The following is a 22,117-nucleotide window of genomic DNA, read 5'->3' on the forward strand; positions in this document are numbered from 1 at the left end:
CGCTCACTTGACCTAGCCCCGCCCACACATTTGCCCCTCCCCCTGCATCAGAGATTGCACCCTGGCCTATCCTTGGCCACGCAGTCGCTCTTTGCTCTACTTCTGGGTCTGGCTGGGAGCGGATTGAAGGACTTCGTAGGACCGTGTGATGGCCCAGCTGAAGGGCAGGGCAGTAACAAGTAACTAGGCTTAGTCAGCACTCAGCGCCATTACACATGGAGGAACATGGAGGAACTTCTTACTGGTGTTTTTCAGGGACATTAGCCAGCATAGATAGCGTTGGGCATTTAGCCTTACTGTCTGGAGCCAGGCATGTCTGCGTGTCTGAGTCTGTGTGAGTCTGTGTCTCTGCGCGAGTATGCATTAGCGTTTGTTCAGAGGCAAAGCTGTGTGGAATGTGAGCTTCAAAGGGGCAGCGATAACCTTCGCGGCGACTCGTTCCCCAGCATTCAGGCTAACCCGCTCCAGTCGGAACGCGGGCCTCGCTTGTTTGTCGCTGCTCTCGTCGCCGCGAGCACGTCTCGCGCGCCCCTGTCCCGCCCCCCATGCGCCATACTGTCCGGGAGAGCTAGCTGAGAGCGGAGGGAGAGCAGCACCTCCCATTCCCCAGCTAATCACCCACTGGGACCCAGAGAAAGCAGCGCGCTATTGGTCGCTCCGCGGCACAGGACCTAACCGCTCCGCACCTCAGCTTTTGCTCGTCATGGGCACTGGCTGGTCCCCCCCCCCCCCCCCACACGTGCGATTTGCTCTGCGCGTGTGGAGCAGAAGCGTGATGGGCTCGTCTCTCACTCCTTCCCGGCGGAGTGAGCTCGTCCCCTGGAGTGACTCACTCCGGAACAGAATGTGGCAGGCCGCAGCACGGGACGGGTCGTGCAGGGGCCCGTGGGGCACAGCTTTAGGGCTGGATGGCTCATCGGGTCCTCAGAGAGCCTCCTGAAAAGTGTTGCCAGTGTGCAAAGCTGGAGTGAATTATTCAGAAGTGCTCTGTGGACCCCCCTCCCCTCCAGAATGGCAGTGAGCATAGTCATGGTGAGACAGGAAGCTGCTGCAGCCTCGGGGCATGAGAAAGCACACACACACACACACACACACACACACACACACACACACACACACAGACACACACACAGACACACACACACACACACACACACACACACACACACACACACACACAGACTCACACACACACACACACACACACACACTCACACACACACACACACACACACACACACACACACACAGACACACACACACACACACACACAAATACCCTCTGATGTCTGTAAAGCAAGCAAGCATGCACATGTGTACTAAAAAAACACCCCACAAATTCTTACAGGTGTTCACCAAACTAAATTCAAACATCAAACAACAGCGTGGGAGGAATGTACACATGAAAGCTCAGAATACATACCTAATACCTAAGTTGTGCTAAAACACAGAAACACACAAACACGTGTGTGTGTGTGTGTGTGTGTGTGTGTGTGTGTGTGTGTGTGTGTGTGTTATAACAAATGTTTAAAGAGGTTTAAAGGGGACATATGTGCACTCCTAGGTTAACCCTATAATAGTGATCTTATATTCTAGCCCTATGAAAGCGCTTCTTTATTTCCTTGTAAGGTGAGATTTTGTCCTCTGTAGCGAGCACAGTAGTTGTTGCGTAGTAATATATCACACGCTGAGCGTCCCTCTCCCGCCCCATTACATCTCTTCATTCAACCCCCAACCCCCTTCCCGGGTACCTTTGGGGCAGTTCTTGTGTTCAGGCAAACCTAGGTGGCCTGGCTGATGTCCAGTGTGCCTGAATGAAACAAGACCAGGGCCACAGAGTGCTCACAATCCACTCCAAACAGGGCTCCGTCTGGATGCCTTCTGCTCGTTAGCGTGTGTCGCATTGGGGTTTTTTTTGGTTGTTGTTGTTTTTAAATTGAAGGTGGGTAATTAGCGGGTTCAGGCGCATTCTGCACCACTGTGTGCTGCTTTCCCATATTCTGTCAGAGAGCTTCTTTGTCTCTTCCCTCTAATGTTGGAGCCACGTTAGCCGCGGGCCCGCCGTGTTATGTGGTCTCATGTTTTCAAGCTAATGAACGCTGCTTTCCCACGCCTCCGTACTGCGTGTCACTCAGACGCCAGCCACTGTTCGCCCACCATGGCTGAGGTTCCCATTGGTCCTTTACGCACACCACAGTCAGGAATGAATCATAGATGTGTGTGTGTGTGCCTATGTATGACCAGTTTGAGCTCCCCAGTACAGCTCCAGCTGTCGTCAAGGTGATTGTGTCAACGCCGTTCATGCTACAAGTCGCAGGCCCTGTTAGCCACTAAATGTATGCGTTTCCGCGCGGGGCGGCGAGTGTGCAAAGTCCCTCCCCCCTGTGGAGCCCTGCTGTTGGGCCCTGCACCTCGAACCCAGCCTTCGGGACCAGGGCCAGGGCCGGTCACTCACCGCGCGCGTGATACCGCGCCGCTCAGAGGCCGGGCGTCGGCCCGTGGGCCGTGCCTCAGGCCCGGCGCTGCACAAGGACTTCACTTTCTTGGGTTTCTCTTTTGGTTTTCTTTGGCTACTTGAAAAAGGCCGAATAACCACCATATTGACAGTGAAAAATAAAAACCCAGTCAGAAGCTTATTTTTCGCTCAGGTGCGCGTGTGCGCGTGAGAGAGAAGGACACGCGCCTACGCTAAGGTTGGAGAGAGGCGCGGCCTCGCCCAGGTGCGGTGGGCAGCGCGAGCTCGTGCTCCCAGCGCGCCAGGGGAGAGCCGGACCCCCGCAGAGCACTCCAGTGGCATCGTGGGCGAAGGACGTAATGGAGGGAGAGGGAGTGAAGAACATAGTGGTGGTAACACGTCTGTTGTGCCACACTGGCTTTCCGACAGTCATTCCTGGCAACAGCCTCCCAGGGTTATTATCATCCTGTCGAGCGGCGGGGTCATAAGGTCGTCTGTAACCAGGGGTGTGCGCTAGTGTCACAGCAGGCCGCCAGCCTCGGGCATGACCCACCCGCCCACCCGTCTCAGTTCAGGAATGTGTGCTTGCAAGTGAATGCATTAAAGCTACGCTAAGGACATTTGGGCATTGGATTTGTCTGCGTTTACTTTTTGCTTGTGTAGGTCAGTAAAATGAAGTGCTGTGGAAACAAAATGGTCCATTCAATAAATAATGAGTATTAGAAACGAGAAATATTAGAACTTAGAAAAAGTAGCGAGGGCCCAGAAAGGCTTTTCTGGTAAAAATGTGCTGTCTTTTCTGGCTCTTGTGCTGGTGTTGCTCTGAATCCCAAACATCTCCCATCTGCCATGATATGATTGGACAGAAGCGATTTGAAACTAGTGGTGGACTTCCGGCCAGTTTGATGTGTTACGATCAGTGGTTGTGTTTAATGTCTGTTCTAACTGTTTTTTTTCGTTTTTTTTCTGTCTCCTCGTTAAGCTCTTCCGGGAAGTAAGAATAATGAAGATCCTAAACCATCCGAATATCGGTGAGTTTCCTGGTCGTTCCCTCGTCCCCCTAGGGCTTGGCTGCCTGTCGTCGTATCTTGGGCGGCGGATGGGGCGGGGTTGTTGGGGCTGTTTGGGGTTGTAACAGTACTTAGGGGTGTGTCTAGGGGCCGACCTCCTGCCCCTTACCCTGCTGCCTGGATAATCCTCTCTCCGGGAATTCCCACTGCTTCTCCCATTCACCAGGCCACTGCACTGTTCTTGCCAGCACACAGATGCACCACTGTGAGCCTCTTTGTGTGTGTGTGGCTCATGCATGCCTCCACCCTTCTGCCCCCTGCCCCTCATCCCCACCTACACCATAAGCCACATCTTCCCCACTTGCCCAGCTGAGATCAGGTGCGCATTAGTAGCACAGGAAGAGGAAGAGGAGGCTCTGGGATAAAGCACACACCGTCGCCTTCACATTCAACATGCGTGCACGTCTACGTCTCACCGGAAGCTTCTCGCCATCTGTGGCCGCTCTGTGTGTGTGAGGCTCTGTAGTGCGCGCGCGCGCGCGCGTGTGCTTTGTGCTTCGCCTCAAAGAGCATGAGAGAGCGTGCGACCGCCGGTACGTAGGTGACGCGTTTGGAGCGAGGGGGAGGGACGCTAATCGCTAACACTCCTCAGCCTCGGCCCACGCACATCCTAATCGCTGCACCCTCAGCAGTGCCCTCGTCCATCAAGCCTCTCAAATAACCCCCCTCTCTATCTCTATCTCTCTTTCTCTCTCTCTCTCTCTCTCTCTCTCTCACGCGCTCTTTTTCTCACACTCGCTTGCTTACACTCTCGTGTTCTCTCTCGTGCTTTCGTTCTCTCGCTCCTTCGCGCTCATTTGCTCTCTCACTCTCACTCCCCCATTTTTGCGCAAATGGTCTGCTAGAAATCACATTACCGTGATATTCAGTGTAGTTCAGCAGTCAGTCAACCAAAATGACAATTGCACTCATACACAAACCACACAGCAGGTTTCCACTTCAGGGTCGTGTCCACAGAGTGTGAACAGCTACTTTGTCAATTCATATTACACTCATTTATTTTCCAAACTGATTCTACTGGCTGTTATTGAGTCAGATTAATTAATATTCAGTGTATAAATAACAAGTATGACTGCAGTAAATTTTGGACAAATTTTATGCCAGCTAATTAAATAAATAGATAGTTTCAGGACTGCACTGGGCGTTATGGGTCAGGAGCCGTGTGTTCCGCGGGTTGCATACTGAGGTAAGAGTGCGTTCTGCGCTGACCATAGGGACCACCTGCGTGGGGCTGTCGATTTAGGCGTGGAATTAGCGTCTTGCAGGTTGACGCCCCAGAGCTTTCGATACATCCTAGCCTTTCAGGCCCACAGAATCAACTTCAGCCGCAGTACAGCTGCGAACAGCTGTCTAGGAATCGGGCTCGTTGAAAGGTGTCTGAATTGTCATGGCAACACCTGTCTCTCTTTGCACACCTTTTGTGCAGTTTTCTTTTTTTCCCCCCGGTTCGTACGAGCAGGGGCTCCGGCATCGGCTACTCTGGCCTGAGAAGCTGCTCCCCTTTGCCTGCTCTCTGTGCTCCTGCTTCCCTAGCGATGACCCACTTTCTTTGTCTGGAAGCGCCAGCGTGTTGGCAGGGGCTCGCCATTGTGGCTCGCATTTACACAGGAAGAAGTGCTGGGCGTAGGATATCTGAAGCGCAGACAGCAGCGCCGCGGTGTCTCTTCCCGTGTCCTGCCTGAGGTGCTAGAATCAGCAGATCAAGTGGAACGTCCCAAATAACTGAAGGCAGACACACACAGGGGTCAAAATAAATAAGGGTCAAATCCCGATCTGACACGTGCATTATTAATCGAGCCAAGGGGAGACCGGTGGCTCTGATTCCACAGAATGTGCAGTTCGTTACATGCAGCACACGCGTTTACCCGAGGATTTTGTAGCACTTCAACTGCTCCTGCATGTAGTCACTTTTCACGGTACCAGGTAATAGTGAGAGCTGCCGTTGCATCAAAGCACAATGATTGATATGATGATAAATATCTCTCTCTCTCTCTCTCTCTCTCTCTCTCTCTCTCTCTCTCTCTCTCTCTCCCAATCTTCAGTAAAACTCTTTGAGGTGATAGAGACAGAGAAAACTCTTTATCTGGTAATGGAGTATGCCAGTGGAGGTGAGTAGAGACCCACTTTATCTGTAGCACGAAGCTCTCCGTGCATACTGTAGCTCCTCAATCTGTGGACGCTCAGACTCGCGAGCGTGCCGTGTCTGTGGCCAAAGCGTGATGTGCGTGTGATGTGTGCGATGTGTGTGCTCTCCTCGGCAGGGGAGGTGTTCGACTACCTCGTAGCACACGGCCGGATGAAGGAGAAAGAGGCCAGGACTAAATTTAGACAGGTATGGTACCGCAGTGTGCTGAAACTCCAGCCATCCCCGTCCTCGCAGGTGGCGCTCCGTGGTGCCCCCTCCAAAGCACCGGTGCAGAAGGATGCCGAACTCCGAGGGCGCCTTGGCCTCTTCCGCTTCAGCTGACACAGCAGCAGTGGAGAGTCGGTGTATCTGGGTCGGGCCGGAGCGCTCTTTCAGCATCTTAAACGAACTTCCAGGACCTTCTACTGGCAGAAAAAACAAGGAGAACAGGGAAACGCGTGTCCACGAGGACGCCGTAATGCCTTATTTGGGGGCTTTTCGAACAGCAGCGCGGGGCGACTGACACTGCTTGTCTGACACGATGGAAGCGTTCACAGGAGAGCTCCCGGTTTAAATTATGCCCGCCCTTCTGACGTCAGCTTCCAGAGAGCTCCCGTCCATTAAGACACTTGAGTGAAATGCAGTCTTAAAATGAAACGGAGGCTATTTTTGCGCTAGTGTTATTTTCCTCTTCGTCGGAAAAGGTGAAATGGAAAAGCAAGCCATATAGCCGACGCGGCCGTCCAAGCACCCGCCCTTGCTCAGCGGCATTGTGGGAAAGCGCAGCTGTGGTGGTCCATGGAGCTAATCGCCCCTGACGCCCCACTCCACCTGTAGGCTCGGGTTGCCCCACTCACTCCGCAGCTAACCGCGCTGCGTGTTCTCTCTCTCCCTTCCAGATCGTCTCAGCCGTACAGTACTGCCATCAAAAACACATCGTGCACAGAGACCTCAAGGTAAGAAGAAGTCGCCATCTCCCCGCGTCGCTCGGCGTTCTCCGGCTCCTTCGCGGTTCATTCGAAGGCGACGTTTCCCCTAGTTTTCGTGTGCGTGAATCGGCCTTTGATGCCCCTGCTCGTATCTAAGGAGAATTAAAGGTGCGAGTGTGTTCTCGTCAGCGTGCAGAGTCCCGCAACAGGCCGCTGGCTGAGCAACCTTGTGGTACAGACTGCAGCGGTGGGGATCATTAGTTAGCTGTGGCACTTCAACTAGAGTGCTGCGCAGAGTGCTTGTTCGTAGAGGGACCGGCTGCAGTAGCTCTGCACGCTAGTCCAGCTGCACTGGGCCATTCTCTCTATCAGCTCTGTCTATAAGCACTCTTAAATAAATGTACTATTTACATGGGTGTAGTTTATCTCAAGCCATGGTATTACAGGCCAAATATAAAACGTTAAAAAAATGTGCGTTAGACGGGCAGGGAGCCCAGTTGAAACACGTGTATGCTAACATTCCTCTCCCTCTGTGGCTCCTGCCACGTCACGTGCTCTGGTACATGACGCGTGCACACAGCTCCTCCCACCTTCCCCGTGCAGCGATGGTTTGTGTAATGAGGCCTTGTGCATTCCAGGGTCTTGGGGGTTTCCCCATGATAACAGCTGCACAGGGGTTTAAAGCCAATGGTATATTTAGATGACAGTGTAGCAGCTTAAATCTGTAGTGCGGGGATTTGACGCTTACGCGACATACAACCACCCTCCCCCCCCAACGGCAGCTCCGCCCCTCTCGCAGCCGTGCAGCTCGCGCATAACCTGCCTGTCCTGCTCCCACAGGCGGAGAACCTGCTCCTGGACGCCGACATGAACATCAAGATCGCCGACTTCGGCTTCAGCAACGAGTTCACGGTGGGCAGCAAGCTGGACACGTTCTGCGGCAGCCCACCCTACGCCGCGCCCGAGCTCTTCCAGGGCAAGAAGTACGACGGGCCCGAGGTGGACGTCTGGAGCCTGGGGGTCATCCTCTACACGCTGGTCAGCGGCTCGCTGCCCTTCGACGGCCAGAACCTGAAGGTCGGTAATCCGCCCCTCTGCCGTGGGATGTGAGAGCGTCCCGGGTAGCCTCACTAGTGACACGTTCCCCCGGCCCCCAACCCCCCCCCCCCCCCCCCCCCCCCCGTGTGTGCTGATGGCCACGCCCCTCTCTCCCGCCCCGCCCCCACAGGAGCTGCGAGAGCGAGTGCTGAGAGGGAAGTACCGCATCCCCTTCTACATGTCCACCGACTGCGAGAACCTCCTCAAGCGCTTCCTGGTGCTCAACCCGGTCAAGCGGGGCACGCTCGAGGTGAGGGAACGCCACGAAACCAGCCCCAGCCTGTTCTGGCCACGCCCCCATTTTTTTGCTTCATAGCGTCACACCCACGGCATGCTCATGAACATTTACATTGTGCACACCAGCCCCGGATCAGAGCTCCAACACCAGAGGCCGCAGGTAAGGTAAGCCAGGGTCAGGGGTCAGGTCAGGGACCTGTGGGGCGGAATCACCGGACCCTGCCCACCGCATGTAGATCGGTGAGCAGGGTGCCATACACAGACGCCGGGCCACCTGGGCTCTGCGTCGCTCTTGAATAAACGGAGAACCCCGGCTCTGGCCTGCTGTGGTTCAAATAACTACAAAATAGTTACCCCTTCTAGTCCCATCGAAATAAGCGAGTTATTTCCTGTGCTGAAAATCCACTGTCTGTTGTTCCTGTCTCATAAATTGTAGTACTTAGCTTTAGCCACAGCGACGCTCAGGCAACCCTATGTCCCTTTGCAGCAAAGCATGAAGGACCGGTGGATCAACGCGGGCTTCGAGGAGGAGGAGCTCAGGCCCTTCCTGGAACCAGAGCTTGACATCTCCGACCAGAAGCGCATAGGTACAGAAACGATGGGGGGCTTTGGTGTGGGGTGGGGTTTCCCTAAAAAAAAACACAGAATAGCCATCTGTGGTTTTCCTGACCATGTTGTTTTGAGTGAAAAATAGCAGAAGTCACATTGACTTGGTCTGCTGGTTTTATCTGCGAAATGACTTCTCTACAACTACATATTTTGGGCATATTTAGTGTGGAAATCTGCCTTGCCCACTGACAGAGGAATATTTCAGTCATGCTCGAGAGCTTTGCGTGTGATCTTTTTGCAGCATAGGCTTAATTGAAGCATTTTTTTATTGAAGTAAAACACAAAGACCTTTCTGGCCCACTCATGAGTTTTGGGCAGTATGGCAGAGAGGAAGCGTCGAGGGATGCGTTGAGGTTTGAGCGCTGAGTCAGATTAGGCAGCACTGTGTCAGGAGCAAACGTTTCGCTCTCCTCGTGTGTTGCGCAATGTCCTGTGGGTACCCTGAGACGGGCCCATGTCTCCGCGGCTGTGTATTTAGTCTATGTGTGTGTGTGTGTGTGTGTGTGTGTGTGTGTGTGCGTGCGTGTGTGCCTGTGTGTGTGTGTGTGTGCCTGTGTGTGTGTGTGTGCGTGTGTGTGTGTGCGTGCGTGTGTGCCTGTGTGTGTGTGTGTGCCTGTGTGTGTGTGTGTGCGTGTGCGTGCATGTGTGTGTGTGTGTGTGTGCGTGTGTGTGTGTGCGTGCGTGTGTGCCTGTGTGCCTGTGTGTGTGTGTGCGCGTGTGCGTGCGTGTGTGTGTGTGTGCGTGTGTGTGTGTGTGTGTGTGTGTGCGTGCGTGTGTGCCTGTGTGTGTGTGTGTGTGCGTGTGTGCCTATGTGCGTGCGTGTGTGCCTGTGTGTGTGTGTGTGTGTGTGTGTGTGTGCGTGTGTGTGTGTGTGTGCGTGTGTGCCTGTGTGTGTGTGTGTGTGTGTGTGTGCGTGTGTGTGGCGGGAGGGCCAGTATGGTTATGCCAGCACCAGTGTGCGGCTTGCGGTGCCTAACGCAGGCTGGGCGCCACAGGGGGTCGACGGCACCCTGGCCAGGCAGAGCCTGTACTTTCCACTTCAGCTCTGGACACTCTGTCTTCTCCAACACCCCACGGGCAGAGCCAGGACCAGCTCGCCAGGGTCGGGCACCGTCTGGCCCTCCGACAGCCTGCCTCCGACGGCTGCGTTTACTTCGAGAACTGTGACACAGTCAAATGCATAGGACAAGCGTATCATACATTTGCACATATATTTTCTAGAGTATATACTTTAGTAGCCGATTAAAGCTGAACTATATATATTTAACGCTCTTAAAAGTGTGTGTTAAAAGTGTTGATCGTGACTGACCGGAATGCATATGCTAATAGTGTAGATGTGTATATATACAGAGAGATATTAGCGATATTTAAAGTACGTGCGTGTGTGTGTGTGTGTGTGTGTATACTGTGTTTATGTATGTATAGAGAGAGATATGCAACACTGTTGTGAAGTAAACAAGGTTCCAGAACCTTCTGTGTATATTTTTTAAATTTAGTTTCTATCTCTTTATGCTTCCCCCTCCTTACTTATGACATATTGACACTTTTAATGTGGAGCAGATCTGCTCTCTTGTCTAATACATTTTGGTGTGTTACATGAACCTGTGTTAACCAACATATGACCGATATGTCTTTTCCCACCACATCCCGTGGCTGTGTCCCAAGCCGTGGGCGTCTTCTGCTGCCCCCCGTAACCCAGCGAGCCGCTTTGTGTTTTGCAGACGTAATGGTGGGGATGGGTTACTCCCGCGAGGAGATCCTTGAGTCTCTGACCAGGATGAAGTATGACGAGGTCACTGCTACCTACCTGTTGTTGGGCAGGAAACCCACGGAGGTGAGTCAGTTCCTCCGGGCAGAGGCCGAGTCTTTTGACACTGGCTGTGGCTTCTCCATTAACTGCCACTTGCTCTAGAGACCAGCTGTAGAAGACCTCCGCGGTGTTGAGACGGTTCTCCTAACGGTATAAATCTGCGAGGTCGCCTCCGCCTGGTGGGACATGCAGCATAGAGGAAAGGAGAGACTGAGAAAGTGCGGTCTGGTCTTTGTAGTTAGTTAGGAAATACAGATTCCACCGATTGTTGGGTTGTATGTATAAATCATAGGATATTCACGATCTCTGCTCTTGCTCACGCTGTTACATTTATGAGCTGCCTTTGAGTAGCTAACTGCTAGTCACGTGTTAGCTGCCTGGCTGGTCTCTGTGTGTGAAGTGACTACTGTAACCACATTCCCCTTTATCTTAATGTTTCACGTATGTTTGTCAGGACAAGAGGAAGGTTGTCTTCCCGCGTGAATGATCTTTAATGATCCGTAAAGGTGGTGGCAGTAATGTTGGCATTTGTTGGCGTTTTAGTTGGAGGCCAGCGACTCCAGCTCCAGCAGTAGCCTGTCTCTGGCCAAAACACGGCCCAACGGCGAGCACAACGGCCAGTCGCCATCTCACCTCAAGGTCCATAGGAGCATCTCCAACCAGAAGCAGCGGCGCTACAGTGACCAGGGTGAGCTCCACCCTCCTCGCTAGGTTCCTGTGTCCCAGACCCTTCCAAGCTGTTCAGGCTTTTTTCCCTAAACATTTCCTGTCCTTTTCTTCTCCATCTCTCCGTTTCTTAACCCCCCCCCACGCGTCTTGCTCTGCAGCGGGACCGTCCATTCCCTCGGCGGGCTACCCCAAGAGGAGCCAGACAACCACAGCCGAGAACGAGCACAAGGAGGAGGGCGGCGTCCAGCCCCGCAAGTCCAGCTCCTCCGGGAGCCGCGGAATGGTCCCGCCCAGCCCCGTGATGGGCAACGCCAACAACCCCAACAAGGCCGACATTCCTGAGCGCAAGAAGGGATCCGCGCCCCCCGGGGTCCGTCCCTCCCACCTGATGCAAACTCAGACCATACATCTTACCATCCTACCAAACTGCAGCCTTTAGTAATCAGACATTTCAGGGCCTCTTGTTGGTGTGGTTTAGGACTTGCGTTCTCGCGCTTTCCCTGGACTCTGATGCCGTACTCTTTCTGCAGGGCAATTCTGCGCTGGGGGGCATGACCAGGAGAAACACGTACGTGTGTAGTGAGCGCAGCATCGGCGACCGCCACTCCGTCATCCAGAATGGCAAGGAGAACAGGTGAGATCACGTCCGCAGGTCAAAGGGCATGACCCGCACATACGTTCTCAAGTGACCAAAGCCAGAAGACGACTGTCACACGCACCGCTCACATGTTGCATGTGATGGTACAGAATGAGGAACCACTTATCTTACTCCACTGCCACACACACACACACACACACACACCAGTGTTATTTCTTTGTTTGTGTACTGTACTCTTACTTCCAGTGATATTTAGCCCCTAATGCTGCAGTCCTGAGTCAGATTGAAGAGGGGACACAAGGCTAGGGTTCCAGTTCAGTGCTCGCTCCTAGCGCCCTTCCCAACTCTCCATTAGAGCTTTCATTTCACACTGCTTTTCTTTTTTATTGGTAGGCCTCGCCCGGTAAAGTACAGTATAAAGTACAGAAGCAAACGCACAGCTAATGGCTTGGTAATGCTCTGGGACAGCCGTCCAGGTGCGTGTTAAGCCTTCGTCAGAGCTTAATCAGAGTTCAGAAAACCGAACTCTACAAAATCCGAAGGGAAAACCAAATCCAGGGAAAGCTTCCGGGACGGTCCGGTCCCTGCCGCATATCCGTTCGGATATCCGTCCCGTCTTGTGCTCCAGTAACGCTGGACACACGCACACATGACCTTGATGACCACGTCTAGTGGGGGTTTGCCCCGCCCCGGCACTTTCTCCTCACCTCGCTGCTCTCCTTTGCACGTCTTTGTCACTGGTCCTGTTTTGCTTTGTTAAACCGGACTCTCTCTGCACCATGTGACCGGCACCCACGCCTGTCCTCCCGCCCGCGCCCGTCGGCCAGCCTTAGTGAGATGGCGGCGTGCGCCCCCGTGAGCCCCTCGCCCTACGCTGCTGCCCTCACCGCCTCGTCGGCCTCCGTCCGTCTGCGGCACCAGAAGCTCGTGCCGGCTTCGGCCTCGGGCCACACCTGCCGCTCCACGCTGCCCCCTAGAGACGGCGCCACAGAGCTCTTCAGGCCCAAGTAAAGACGACCTCCCATTCCCCACCCCACCCCCGCGCTGTGCCTCTCGCTAACCTTATAGCCCTCCTCCGTTGCCCTGCGCGCCGCCCCCTCTAATGGCCTCTAACCTCCCTGCTGTCTACGTGTATGTTTCTGTGACCACCTGCCATCCGCCACTCATCCCAAGAGGCGCCTCCCGCTTCTCCACTCACTAGAGTCTCAGTTAAGCCTCGACCGTGTGTCTGAGAATATCCCTGTTCTCACCACACCAGCCATCCACATTAACTTCCTCCGCGTCGCAAAACCCACCACTGAATAAACATCACTAATGTAGAGCAGCGTGTTACGATGACTAACCTTACTGATAACTCATATCATCCTCTGGATTGTCTTATTACGCATCATAAGTTCCGTCTAACACAGAGCGGTGTAAGTCCCGTGTTTTTCTGTGTTGGAAATACCGTCTGAGCGAACAGATTAGACGTTCTGTGCGATCCACGCTGCTGGTCCAGGTAAGATCTCGCACGCCCGTCAGAATAAGTGTGTGGTACGTCTCTAAAGAGGTCAAGGGTAGCCTGAGTGTCTGCTGCCACCCGGCCCACTACACGGGTGAAGTATCAGGCACAGGTGGCCCAGAGGATCTGTTTCCCCCTAGTTTTACACCTAATGCCGGCTAGGACAGGATCAAAGAGAGGGTCTCTGTGGCTTACCAAAAGGCACCGGGCCAGAGGTCTGCCTTCCAGGAATGACAGCACCGGCAGTTTTCCTCCATGTTTTGACAGTGCTCTTTTTCCTTAAATAATTATCCATGTCAACAGTTTAATTTCGCTGCGCATCCGTGCACGCGTCTCCCCCCCCCCCCCCCCCCCCCCCCCCCGGCGTGACCATGGAATGTCACCTCTTCCCCAGCACCAGCACAGGCGGCGGGCCGCGACACCCTGGCGCCTCCACCCACAGCGTGAGCAGCACCACCCCGCCAGACCGCCTGCGCTTCCCACGCGGCACGGCCAGTCGCAGCACCTTCCACGGCGGGCAGCTGAGGGAGCGCCGCACGGCCACGTACAACGGACCGCCAGCCTCGCCCACGCTCTCCCACGACGCCACGCCGTTCTCGCAGTCCCGTGGCCGCGGCTCCGCCAGCCTCTTCACCAAGCTGACGTCCAAGCTGACGCGCAGGTGAGCCCCACAGGAAGCCCTGCCAGGCCAGGACGCCCCTCCAGCGCCCGCAACCTCGCCCTTGGTATCGGCTTCTGCCTTCGACGGGCTGACGTGGAGGTTGATGCACAGGCTGGTGCCAAAGGTTGGGACACGCGGACGCTCGCTTACTGTCTTTTCCGCTCCTGTGTTTTTGGTTCGAAACCACCGGTGGGACCCTTTTCATAAGGGTCCAGTTTATTTCTAGAGGTTGTGAAAGTGAAAACCATCAGCCCCAATGCTGCTGACCGCCTATCAGCTTAGTCTGATGTCTCCTGCCCTCACCCAGTGCCTGTTGAACGCAGGCCATGCAGCTAGTCATGGTGGAACCAAACATCCTGTCAGCTTGTTTACTTCTAATTTGTTGAATTCGCAGCATTAGTGAATTTCTGGTTCAGTCCACCCCATCATGACCATGTTGCCGATGACTTCAGAGCACGGCCTGCACCCTTATCACGTGCCAGAGCACTGAGAAACGAGCGAGCTATTTTGCCCATTGCTGTCGTTGTGCTCTCTGTCCTCATTAGCGTTGAACTGACACCATTGTCTGTCTGTTTTGTAGAAACATGTCATTCAGGTTTACCAAAAGGTAGGACCCTTAATTTGGCTCTGTGTGCAGTTAACTGACAAGTCTGATGAGTTGAAATCTAGAGTTTAACTCTTAACCGGGTGTGGCAGAGTGCTGAATTAATTGCCTAATACTCACCACTTGACTCTTGTGCCTGAATCGGAGTGCAGCTGAGCATGCCTGAGACCTCTGCGGCTGGAACTCTACTAATGACTCGTGCATGTCTCTCCACAGGATGGAAATGTGCGCAGTCCCTTCTCATTTAGCCCATGAACCTTTCTCCGTGAAGATTTGACATCTATGTTTCTAACTCTGACCTTTTTTAAAAACTTTTTAACTTGGTTTAACTTTTATTTCCCCTCTCACAGTTATTTCTGGCGTGAGATCACATGTTCTGGGATCAGATGCCGATATTGTGGAGTGTGAGCAACTACGTGGTCATTGTGGTTTTCTCTGGTGTTTTGTTCAGGATTCACCTGCTTCGTGAGCTTGGCCATTTCTAGCCAATTTCTAGTTCTGAGATAGCAAACTGTTGGCTGTGTAATTCAGGCCACCGTACTGGGCACTAAATTTGGCCGCTGACAGATGTGGCGATTGAGAGGTGATTCGCTGCAGGATTTTCTGGGAGTTCAGGTACTGGGATCCTCGTTTTTTCCAAACCACCCCCGCTCGCTCTTATACGCCACTATCCTGCCCTAGTTCTAGACTTTGCCCCAGATCTCCTGCCCCGCCCTCGTCAGCTCTCCCTAGATATGTCCAGGGAAATGCTCCTCAGCAAGGCCTTGCAAGGGTGGCGTGAAGCGGCTTCATGCGCCCTCCGCCTGCTCACACTTGCACCAGATGTGACGCACATGAGCCCCAGAAGAATGCCTTGGCATTGTAAAGGAGTTTTTTTCCCACCCCAGAAGCTCTTGATGATGGGATTAGTGAGGCATTTCTGGTTCTGACACCTTCATCACCATTCTCCAGTTTCACCCTAAAAAATTTACAGCCAAGAGCCTTCCCGGCTTTTCCTGCACAGCCGCACGTTAAGGGCCCAGTGCTGTGCCTCGCCCCCCTCGGTGAGACCCCCCCAGCCCAGCTCCCACCCCCAAAGGCCCCCCACCGTCTCACTTCTGGCCACCAGAGCCACGCGGCGACCCAGGCCCTCGCTGAGGTCCCTCTCCGTCACACTGCATTTGCAGCCTGTTCGTATCAGTATTTTTCTTTCTTCCCCTCTGGCCCTGCATGCCTGCTAGGCGAGCGCGAGGCGAGCGCGAGCGCGCGGAGGCCAGAGCCGGCCGCGTTTGTTTTGTCTTGGCCTTTTGTGCAGACGACTCTCTGTTTAGTCAAGAGCGTCAAAGCAAACGAAGCCCTTTGTCTGCTGCGAGGCCACGTGAGGCGAGGCCTTCCTGTTCCCCGTGTCTTGTTGTTCTTCCCCGCTTTCTTGGCACGGGCCTGATGGAGGCCGCACCAGATGGAACAACTGGCACCACGTGCGATTTGTTTAGAACGGGAAGTTGAATCACAGGCTACAGGAAGAGCGGTTGGAGTACCCCCTTCTCCCGCTTTATCTCCTCCTGCTCGCCGGAGTGCAGACAGGAAGTTGAACGTGGAGAAGCTGGCTCCTTTCCTTCTGAGGCTATGAACACACTCCTCTGCCTTCTCTCTGCTAGGGTCTGCGGGAGCTGTATTCTCTCCCTCCCCCACGTGACTGGATGTTGCTTCTTTTTTTTTCTTCTTCTTCTCTTTGCGTCCCCGCCTCTGACCCCCTGTTCCTCTTTTGTCCTGGTTTTAAAGAGTGCCGACAGAGTTGGAGAGGAACGGCAGATATGAGGAGTCAAGGTGAGACGGGGCGTCTGGTTGGACTGCACAGCCTCGCGCGGCGCCCCTCCCCCACCCGCCTGTCGCCGAGCTCCCTATCCACGGCCCCGGCAGATCTGGAGCGCGCCTCCCGCCAGGGGCGTAGCCTCCACTTCCAGTTTGATCCTTAGATTTTGACTACATCTGTCTGTCTATCTGTCGGTCTGTTTTTCTGTCTGCCTGCCCGTCTGTCTGTCTGTCTGTCTTCCTATCTATACACAAGTATGAGTTGATGTTGGAGCATTTTGTTGAAAGAAGACTTGTCTGCAGTAACCCAGTGACTGACTGTGTCCACCCAGGAGCCCATTATGTTCTTGTCTAAATTAGGGAAGTTTAGAAAAAGGAAATACTTTCCTGACTTAAATCCAGCGGTCACTGCGCTTGGCTTCAGAACCCAGTTCTCCGGCGGCACTGCCATCTAGTGGATACTAGACAAGTCCCACTGCTAGACAAATCATTACAAATCCAAGTGATTCATTGTTGGGTTTGTTGACACTGGGTCTATGGGTAGGCAGGTGTTTTTGCTTAAGACATCTCTATAGAGCGCCAGACATATTCAGAGAATCTCCAGCTCAGCCTTGAGAAGGGACTGTAATATCCTGTCGCGTGTTATCACTGTGTGACCTTTGCTATTGTTTGTCTGTGCCCTGTGGGCGGAGCTGGCCGGGTATGCTTGCATGCAGAGCAGATGTTGGCATGGCGATGTGTGTTTTCCCCCGCATGCTGTGCATGGGTACGTGGTTGTACTGAGGCAAACATTAGGGACAACATAATGCCACTATCACCTTTCACATCAGCACCGCGCTGCGTTGCTCAGCGAGAACCACACGCGCCCATTCCTCACGCGCCAGTCTTCACGCCATCACATTCCTTCCCTCGTTCCTGCGTGCACGCACACGCCGCCTGACTGCTCTCTCTCTTCCCCACCCCACCCCACCCCACGTTACAGCCGCAACGTGTCAGCCGAGCAGAAGGAGGAGCCGAAGGACACCAAGCCGCGCTCCCTGCGCTTCACGTGGAGCATGAAGACCACGTCGGCCATGGAGCCCACGGACATGATGCGCGAGATCCGCAAGGTGCTGGATGCCAACAACTGCGACTATGAGCAGCGCGAGCGCTTCCTGCTCCTCTGTGTCCATGGCGACGGTCACGCCGAGAGCCTGGTCCAATGGGAGATGGAGGTGTGCAAGCTGCCCCGCCTCTCGCTGAACGGCGTGCGTTTCAAGCGGATATCGGGGACGTCCATCGCGTTCAAAAACATTGCCTCAAAAATCGCCAACGAGCTAAAGTTGTAAAAGAAAGAACAAAAAAATATATTTGGCAGCAAAAATGTGAAAAAGTGACAAAAGGACTAAAGCACACAAAACTACTATAATCAAGTTGTACATTCTTTTCTCTTTTTTGTGAAAAAGTAGCAAATTTAAGGATTATTTTCCTCAAACACTTAGAAAATTATGTTATAAAAATAATGTATAGAATCATGCCATAGGCAATAATTTCCTGCATCATTGAAGCATTATTATTATTATTATTATTATTATTATTATTATTATTATTATTATCATTATTATTATTATTTGTGCAAATGATGGTCTGAAGCTGAAGATAAAGAAGTGAGGTTGGCGGTTTTGATTCATTTGAACTTATGCACTACTGCGTTAGATGCCCCGCAGGCCCTGTTGTTTAGCACCCTTGACTTAAAACAGTTGGGCCTCGGGAAGCCACAGTATTCGTCCAGTGCAGCGTCCTCGCGCACTTAGCGCGGCCCCTCTTTAGCGGCAGACGGAATGTGCTGCGTTTCAGGAGCCCTCTCGTGTAACCGGGGAGGAAGTGAGCAGGACCTGTCGCACTGCGCTGCCCCACCCCACGTACGACTGTGCCACGGAAACGGCCCGCGGCAGCGGTCAGCCGACGCACATCGGCGGCAGGGCGCGGCTTCGGACCGGGCCGTCGCAATGGACCGTGGGACTGAGTTAAAGGATTTTGCGGTGATAAATGAACATAAAAAGGAAGACTTGCTGAGGCCAGGAGGGTTTTCGTACCTGACCTGTTTGAATATTCAGTTTATTTCCGTATGAAGTTAGTTTGTTTTAAACAGATATCGGGCGTTCCTACTCCGATGAGGCTGAAGGGGCCAACTTTGAAAGTTTCGACTCCTGTCATTTTCAAGTCTCCATGTTCACTCCCATCCCTAAGAAACAATGGCACTGTTTGGATTACCTTTTTCTGGAATGTAAATATTGTACCTTAGTTTTGCAGCAGCTACACATTGATATACTTCCTCTTTTTCTTTTGTAAGCCTGGCTGTGAGTTGGAAAGTATGGAAAATAATGTACTCATCACAGGATAAGGTAAATCAGTGTCTCCATTAAAACACCCTAAAAGCTATCATCCGTGTGTGTCTCTTTAAATCGGTATTGTCGACCTGTGACTGGGCATGAGCACGGCGCCCAAACACACTTCAACAGCAGCTCTCCAGTTAGCCAGGTTGAGTACGGTGTTGTAAAGTGCGGCGGAGTGAGGCGGTTGACCCTGCAACAGTGCAGGGTGACCTGTACTGCTGACTGATGCAGAAGGCCAGACGTGTTATGTCCAGTGCTGAACGAAGGAGCCCTTTCCGTTCTTAATCAGGTATCCAGAAATTGCCCCTAAATGATTTAAAACATATGATGTGGATGTCGTCATTGATTAATACGGTTTTCTCAGAAATAATTCTCTAGAGGCCCACAGATTTACGGTCTTGTGAAAAAAAAAAAGACGAGTTCATATAGAATTTGAAGTTGCGGTTCTGGTGCGTAGCCACCAGGCGTCGCTCTTCAGCTACATTTTCTGTTGTGCTGGCCAGCGCGTTGAATGTTTTGGCTGGAGTGGAAGCCCGATGCTGCATATTCTCACGCGGTGTGGCCAGAAGCACTTTACCTGCATGTTGTTAGTGCAGCATTCCACGCAACGCACCCGAGGCTAAGCCTGGGCCAGACGCGGCCGGGTTACCACAAGCGCCAGAGAAGTACTTCAGCTTGTCACCTGTCCCTTACGCTTATGTCACAGCTTCAGTTCTGTAGTTTAGTGTGTCTCTTTATTAAGCATAAGCCCAGTACTTGTGATGAATTATTTGGAACAACCTACATCCTAAACACACCCCAAGCTTACTTACCTAGTTACCTAAAGTTGAGTTCCTCTTGTATACTTGCATAGTGTCATTTCAGAGGTTTAACAACGTAATACATGAGTATTGTCATGTAAGTGTCACCTCGGTCAAAGGTGAAACAGGCTGTCGGGGTCTGAGGCTTGTGTCCTACTTATTCTTGTGGAACCCTAGAAATCAATCCTACATAAAACTGCCCCCTTACATGTGTGCAGTTTTAAGCATTAGCATCAGAGTTCAGGGAGTCTATAGGACAATGTGACAGTTATATGCATGTCTTAAATGTCCTGATTCTTCAAATCTTGATTTTGCAAGCACTGACTGCACACACATCAGTTCACTGGAACCAAATCTGTTTAGTAAGCATCTGTGATTGGAATTCAAAATAAAAACAACCATACGCAGGGTGTAACCATTGTAACCAAACCCCAATGGCTTCAAGCCCTAGTTAAAAGTCTATATGGAGCCTGGCTGTCTTCTCCGACACCGATATGTGCTTTGTTGAAAGGAGGGAGAGGCGAAGGAGCCCTCGGGGGTCTCTGGGGAGGGTGAGGAGTCCCCGGGCAGAGCAGGACGCAGCTGCAGTGCAGGAGGCAGCTCTCCAGATGGGCTCATCTGCACCCGCAGCAGTGTCCCCTGTTATTGCCTTAACCACCTTTCTAATAGGTTTGGTGATTTGAATATAAATGAGACCGAAAGGCACCTTTATCTGGGTGGTGGACGTAATGAAGAACAAATGGCTTTTTTATAGATTTCCCTTTTTGGGTTTTTTTTTTGTTTGTTTGTTTGGTTTTTTGTTGCGGTTCTTGCGTTCTGCTCATGGATGTGCTTCTCCGGGTTGTCCCTCGTGGTCTGTGGCTCGGGCGTCTGGCTGAGTGCACCGCCCAGGCCGTCGGAGAGAGGACGATGTTTCCAGGCCTCGTGCTGTCGCCGGCCTCAGACGCAGGCCATGGCACATCTCCTGGGTTATAGGCAGCTTTGTTGTGCTCCTGTCTGGCCATCAATCATCCTGGTTCCCCGCTGACATCCATTACACCATCAGTGATTAGGTCCTCCCCCTCCAGAGGACTGCGCTCAGGCTCTGGCCCTATAGGCTGAAGCCCATAAAAGGCTTAATGTGCAGTAATCGCACAACCATCCTTTCAGGCCTAGCTTTTATCCTCACAGGAAGTTAAAGATCCAAGAGGGCTTATCCGAAAAGTCATAAGGAAACCGCTCCGACTGTATGATTTAGCAGATGGATACAGTCGGTAGAAGAAAAGTTGAATGAAAGAATAGGGACTCCACTAATGGCTCATCGTTGAAATCCTCTGGACGTTGACACAAGGTGGGAGGAGGAGCTAATGCAACCAGGCTGAAATAAAGTTGGGACAGAACCGGTAGGAGGGAGCAGAAAGCCTGACAGGAAAGAGTCACTCATCCTCAGCCGATTCAGCAATTTGACAAGAAACAGATCCACACACACACACAGCTCCCTTCCTCTTCATGGCTACATGCATTACCTCTGAGGCAGATAGAGTCAGAAATGTGTTTCTTTGTTTCCAAATGCGTCTAAGGTCACTCACAGGGCACACCTCAACACTCAAAACAAGATGATCTCCATGCTGTAAAGAGATCCAGAAACCGGAAAGTGTGTATGCGATGCCTCACAATCCACAATCCAGGTACAGCCTGTGATAACACCATAATCATGTACTGCTGGGCCGTGCTCTAACTGGTTTGTTCAGGTGCCCACAGCAACATGCAAGCTTTGGCACTGAAGAATTTGATGATTGTGGAGATACTGTGTTTACAATATCTCATCTCACAACAGCTTAAACCTGAATTTTGACATGTTTCCATTACACATCAGCTCTGAAATCACTCCACCTGCCAGCCAAAAAGCATTACTTTATTAATAATAATAATAATAATAATAATAATAAAACATTGTATTTAAATAGCACTTTTCAAGGACCTAAAGATGCTTACAATAGTAAGTAGATAAGAAAAGACATTGATAGACATACAAAACAGAACAAATACAGTATACAGAACATTTACAAACAGCACTTACAGAACATGGGCAAGAGCTAATGAAAGGAATTTAGGCTCAAGAAATATTATAGGCAGGGGGAAAAGGCTGAAATGAAGCGGAGAGATTTAATGCCAAAAGAAGACCCAGCTGGTGTGCTGTGAGGCTGAACCAACGTCCGCTCATTTCTGCACTTCTCCATCCATCTCCAGAATCAGCATTTCCTGTCATAACCATCAACTCGATGGATTGTTAATGGACTGAAGCAACATAGAAGATTTTCTGACTTGGGATCATTCCTCTCACTAACCAGAAGGTGAATTCTGGTGCAATCCGGGTATATGACATCCCTGCTCCTCACACAGCCTTAACCTGCTCTGTAAGACAGTGTGGATCTTCCTGTGAACCTTGACCTGAATAGCCAGGACCTCTTGATCAGAGCTGAAGCCAGTTCAGGGTTTGAAATCTCCTAAGACCCAGGTCACAGTAAAGTCCTATCCCAGCATGTCCTCGTCCTACGAGGTCATATATTAGTTGTCTCTAGTGTATGTCATGCTTGCTATCATATACCAGTATTGGCAGAGATCCCATATGGAAGGGAAGTGCTTCCTCCATAGGAGTACCTTGCTCCAGAAAAACCCCACTTAATGTATAAACACCAGCTGGTAATCAGACAGCGTGTTCCTGTCTTGTCTTTTGCGTGTGAAGCTCCTTTTCAGGCGCTGATGCCCCAAAGGCTCAGAAGCGCAGTGAGGAGCAGAGCCACTC

The 22,117-nt window shown here is 52.2% G+C and overlaps 1 protein-coding gene across 6 annotated transcripts in view; it reads left to right on the forward strand.

Annotated features, from left to right (window-relative positions):
* Positions 1–18,578, forward strand: part of mark3b (MAP/microtubule affinity-regulating kinase 3b) — a 31,686-nt gene extending 13,108 nt beyond the window's left edge. Inside the window, exons 4-19 of one of the 6 annotated variants that reach the window (XM_035524086.1) lie at positions 3,438–3,486; positions 5,568–5,633; positions 5,787–5,857; positions 6,550–6,606; positions 7,420–7,656; positions 7,808–7,927; positions 8,402–8,501; positions 10,245–10,357; positions 10,877–11,021; positions 11,161–11,372; positions 11,533–11,636; positions 12,428–12,607; positions 13,496–13,762; positions 14,343–14,369; positions 16,128–16,172; positions 17,140–18,578. In XM_035524086.1, coding sequence (XP_035379979.1) covers positions 3,438–3,486; positions 5,568–5,633; positions 5,787–5,857; positions 6,550–6,606; positions 7,420–7,656; positions 7,808–7,927; positions 8,402–8,501; positions 10,245–10,357; positions 10,877–11,021; positions 11,161–11,372; positions 11,533–11,636; positions 12,428–12,607; positions 13,496–13,762; positions 14,343–14,369; positions 16,128–16,172; positions 17,140–17,485 — 2,139 coding nt within the window. In that variant the 3' untranslated portion in view covers positions 17,486–18,578. The remainder of the gene's footprint in view (positions 1–3,437; positions 3,487–5,567; positions 5,634–5,786; positions 5,858–6,549; positions 6,607–7,419; positions 7,657–7,807; positions 7,928–8,401; positions 8,502–10,244; positions 10,358–10,876; positions 11,022–11,160; positions 11,373–11,532; positions 11,637–12,427; positions 12,608–13,495; positions 13,763–14,342; positions 14,370–16,127; positions 16,173–17,139) is intronic. The other 5 variants (XM_035524087.1, XM_035524088.1, XM_035524090.1 and 2 more) reach the window with 5 other exon arrangements.
* The last annotated feature ends 3,539 nt before the right edge of the window (positions 18,579–22,117 follow it).

Source organism: Electrophorus electricus, chromosome 3 (assembly GCF_013358815.1).
Source record: "Electrophorus electricus isolate fEleEle1 chromosome 3, fEleEle1.pri, whole genome shotgun sequence".
NCBI classification, from domain to species: Eukaryota; Metazoa; Chordata; class Actinopteri; order Gymnotiformes; family Gymnotidae; genus Electrophorus; species Electrophorus electricus.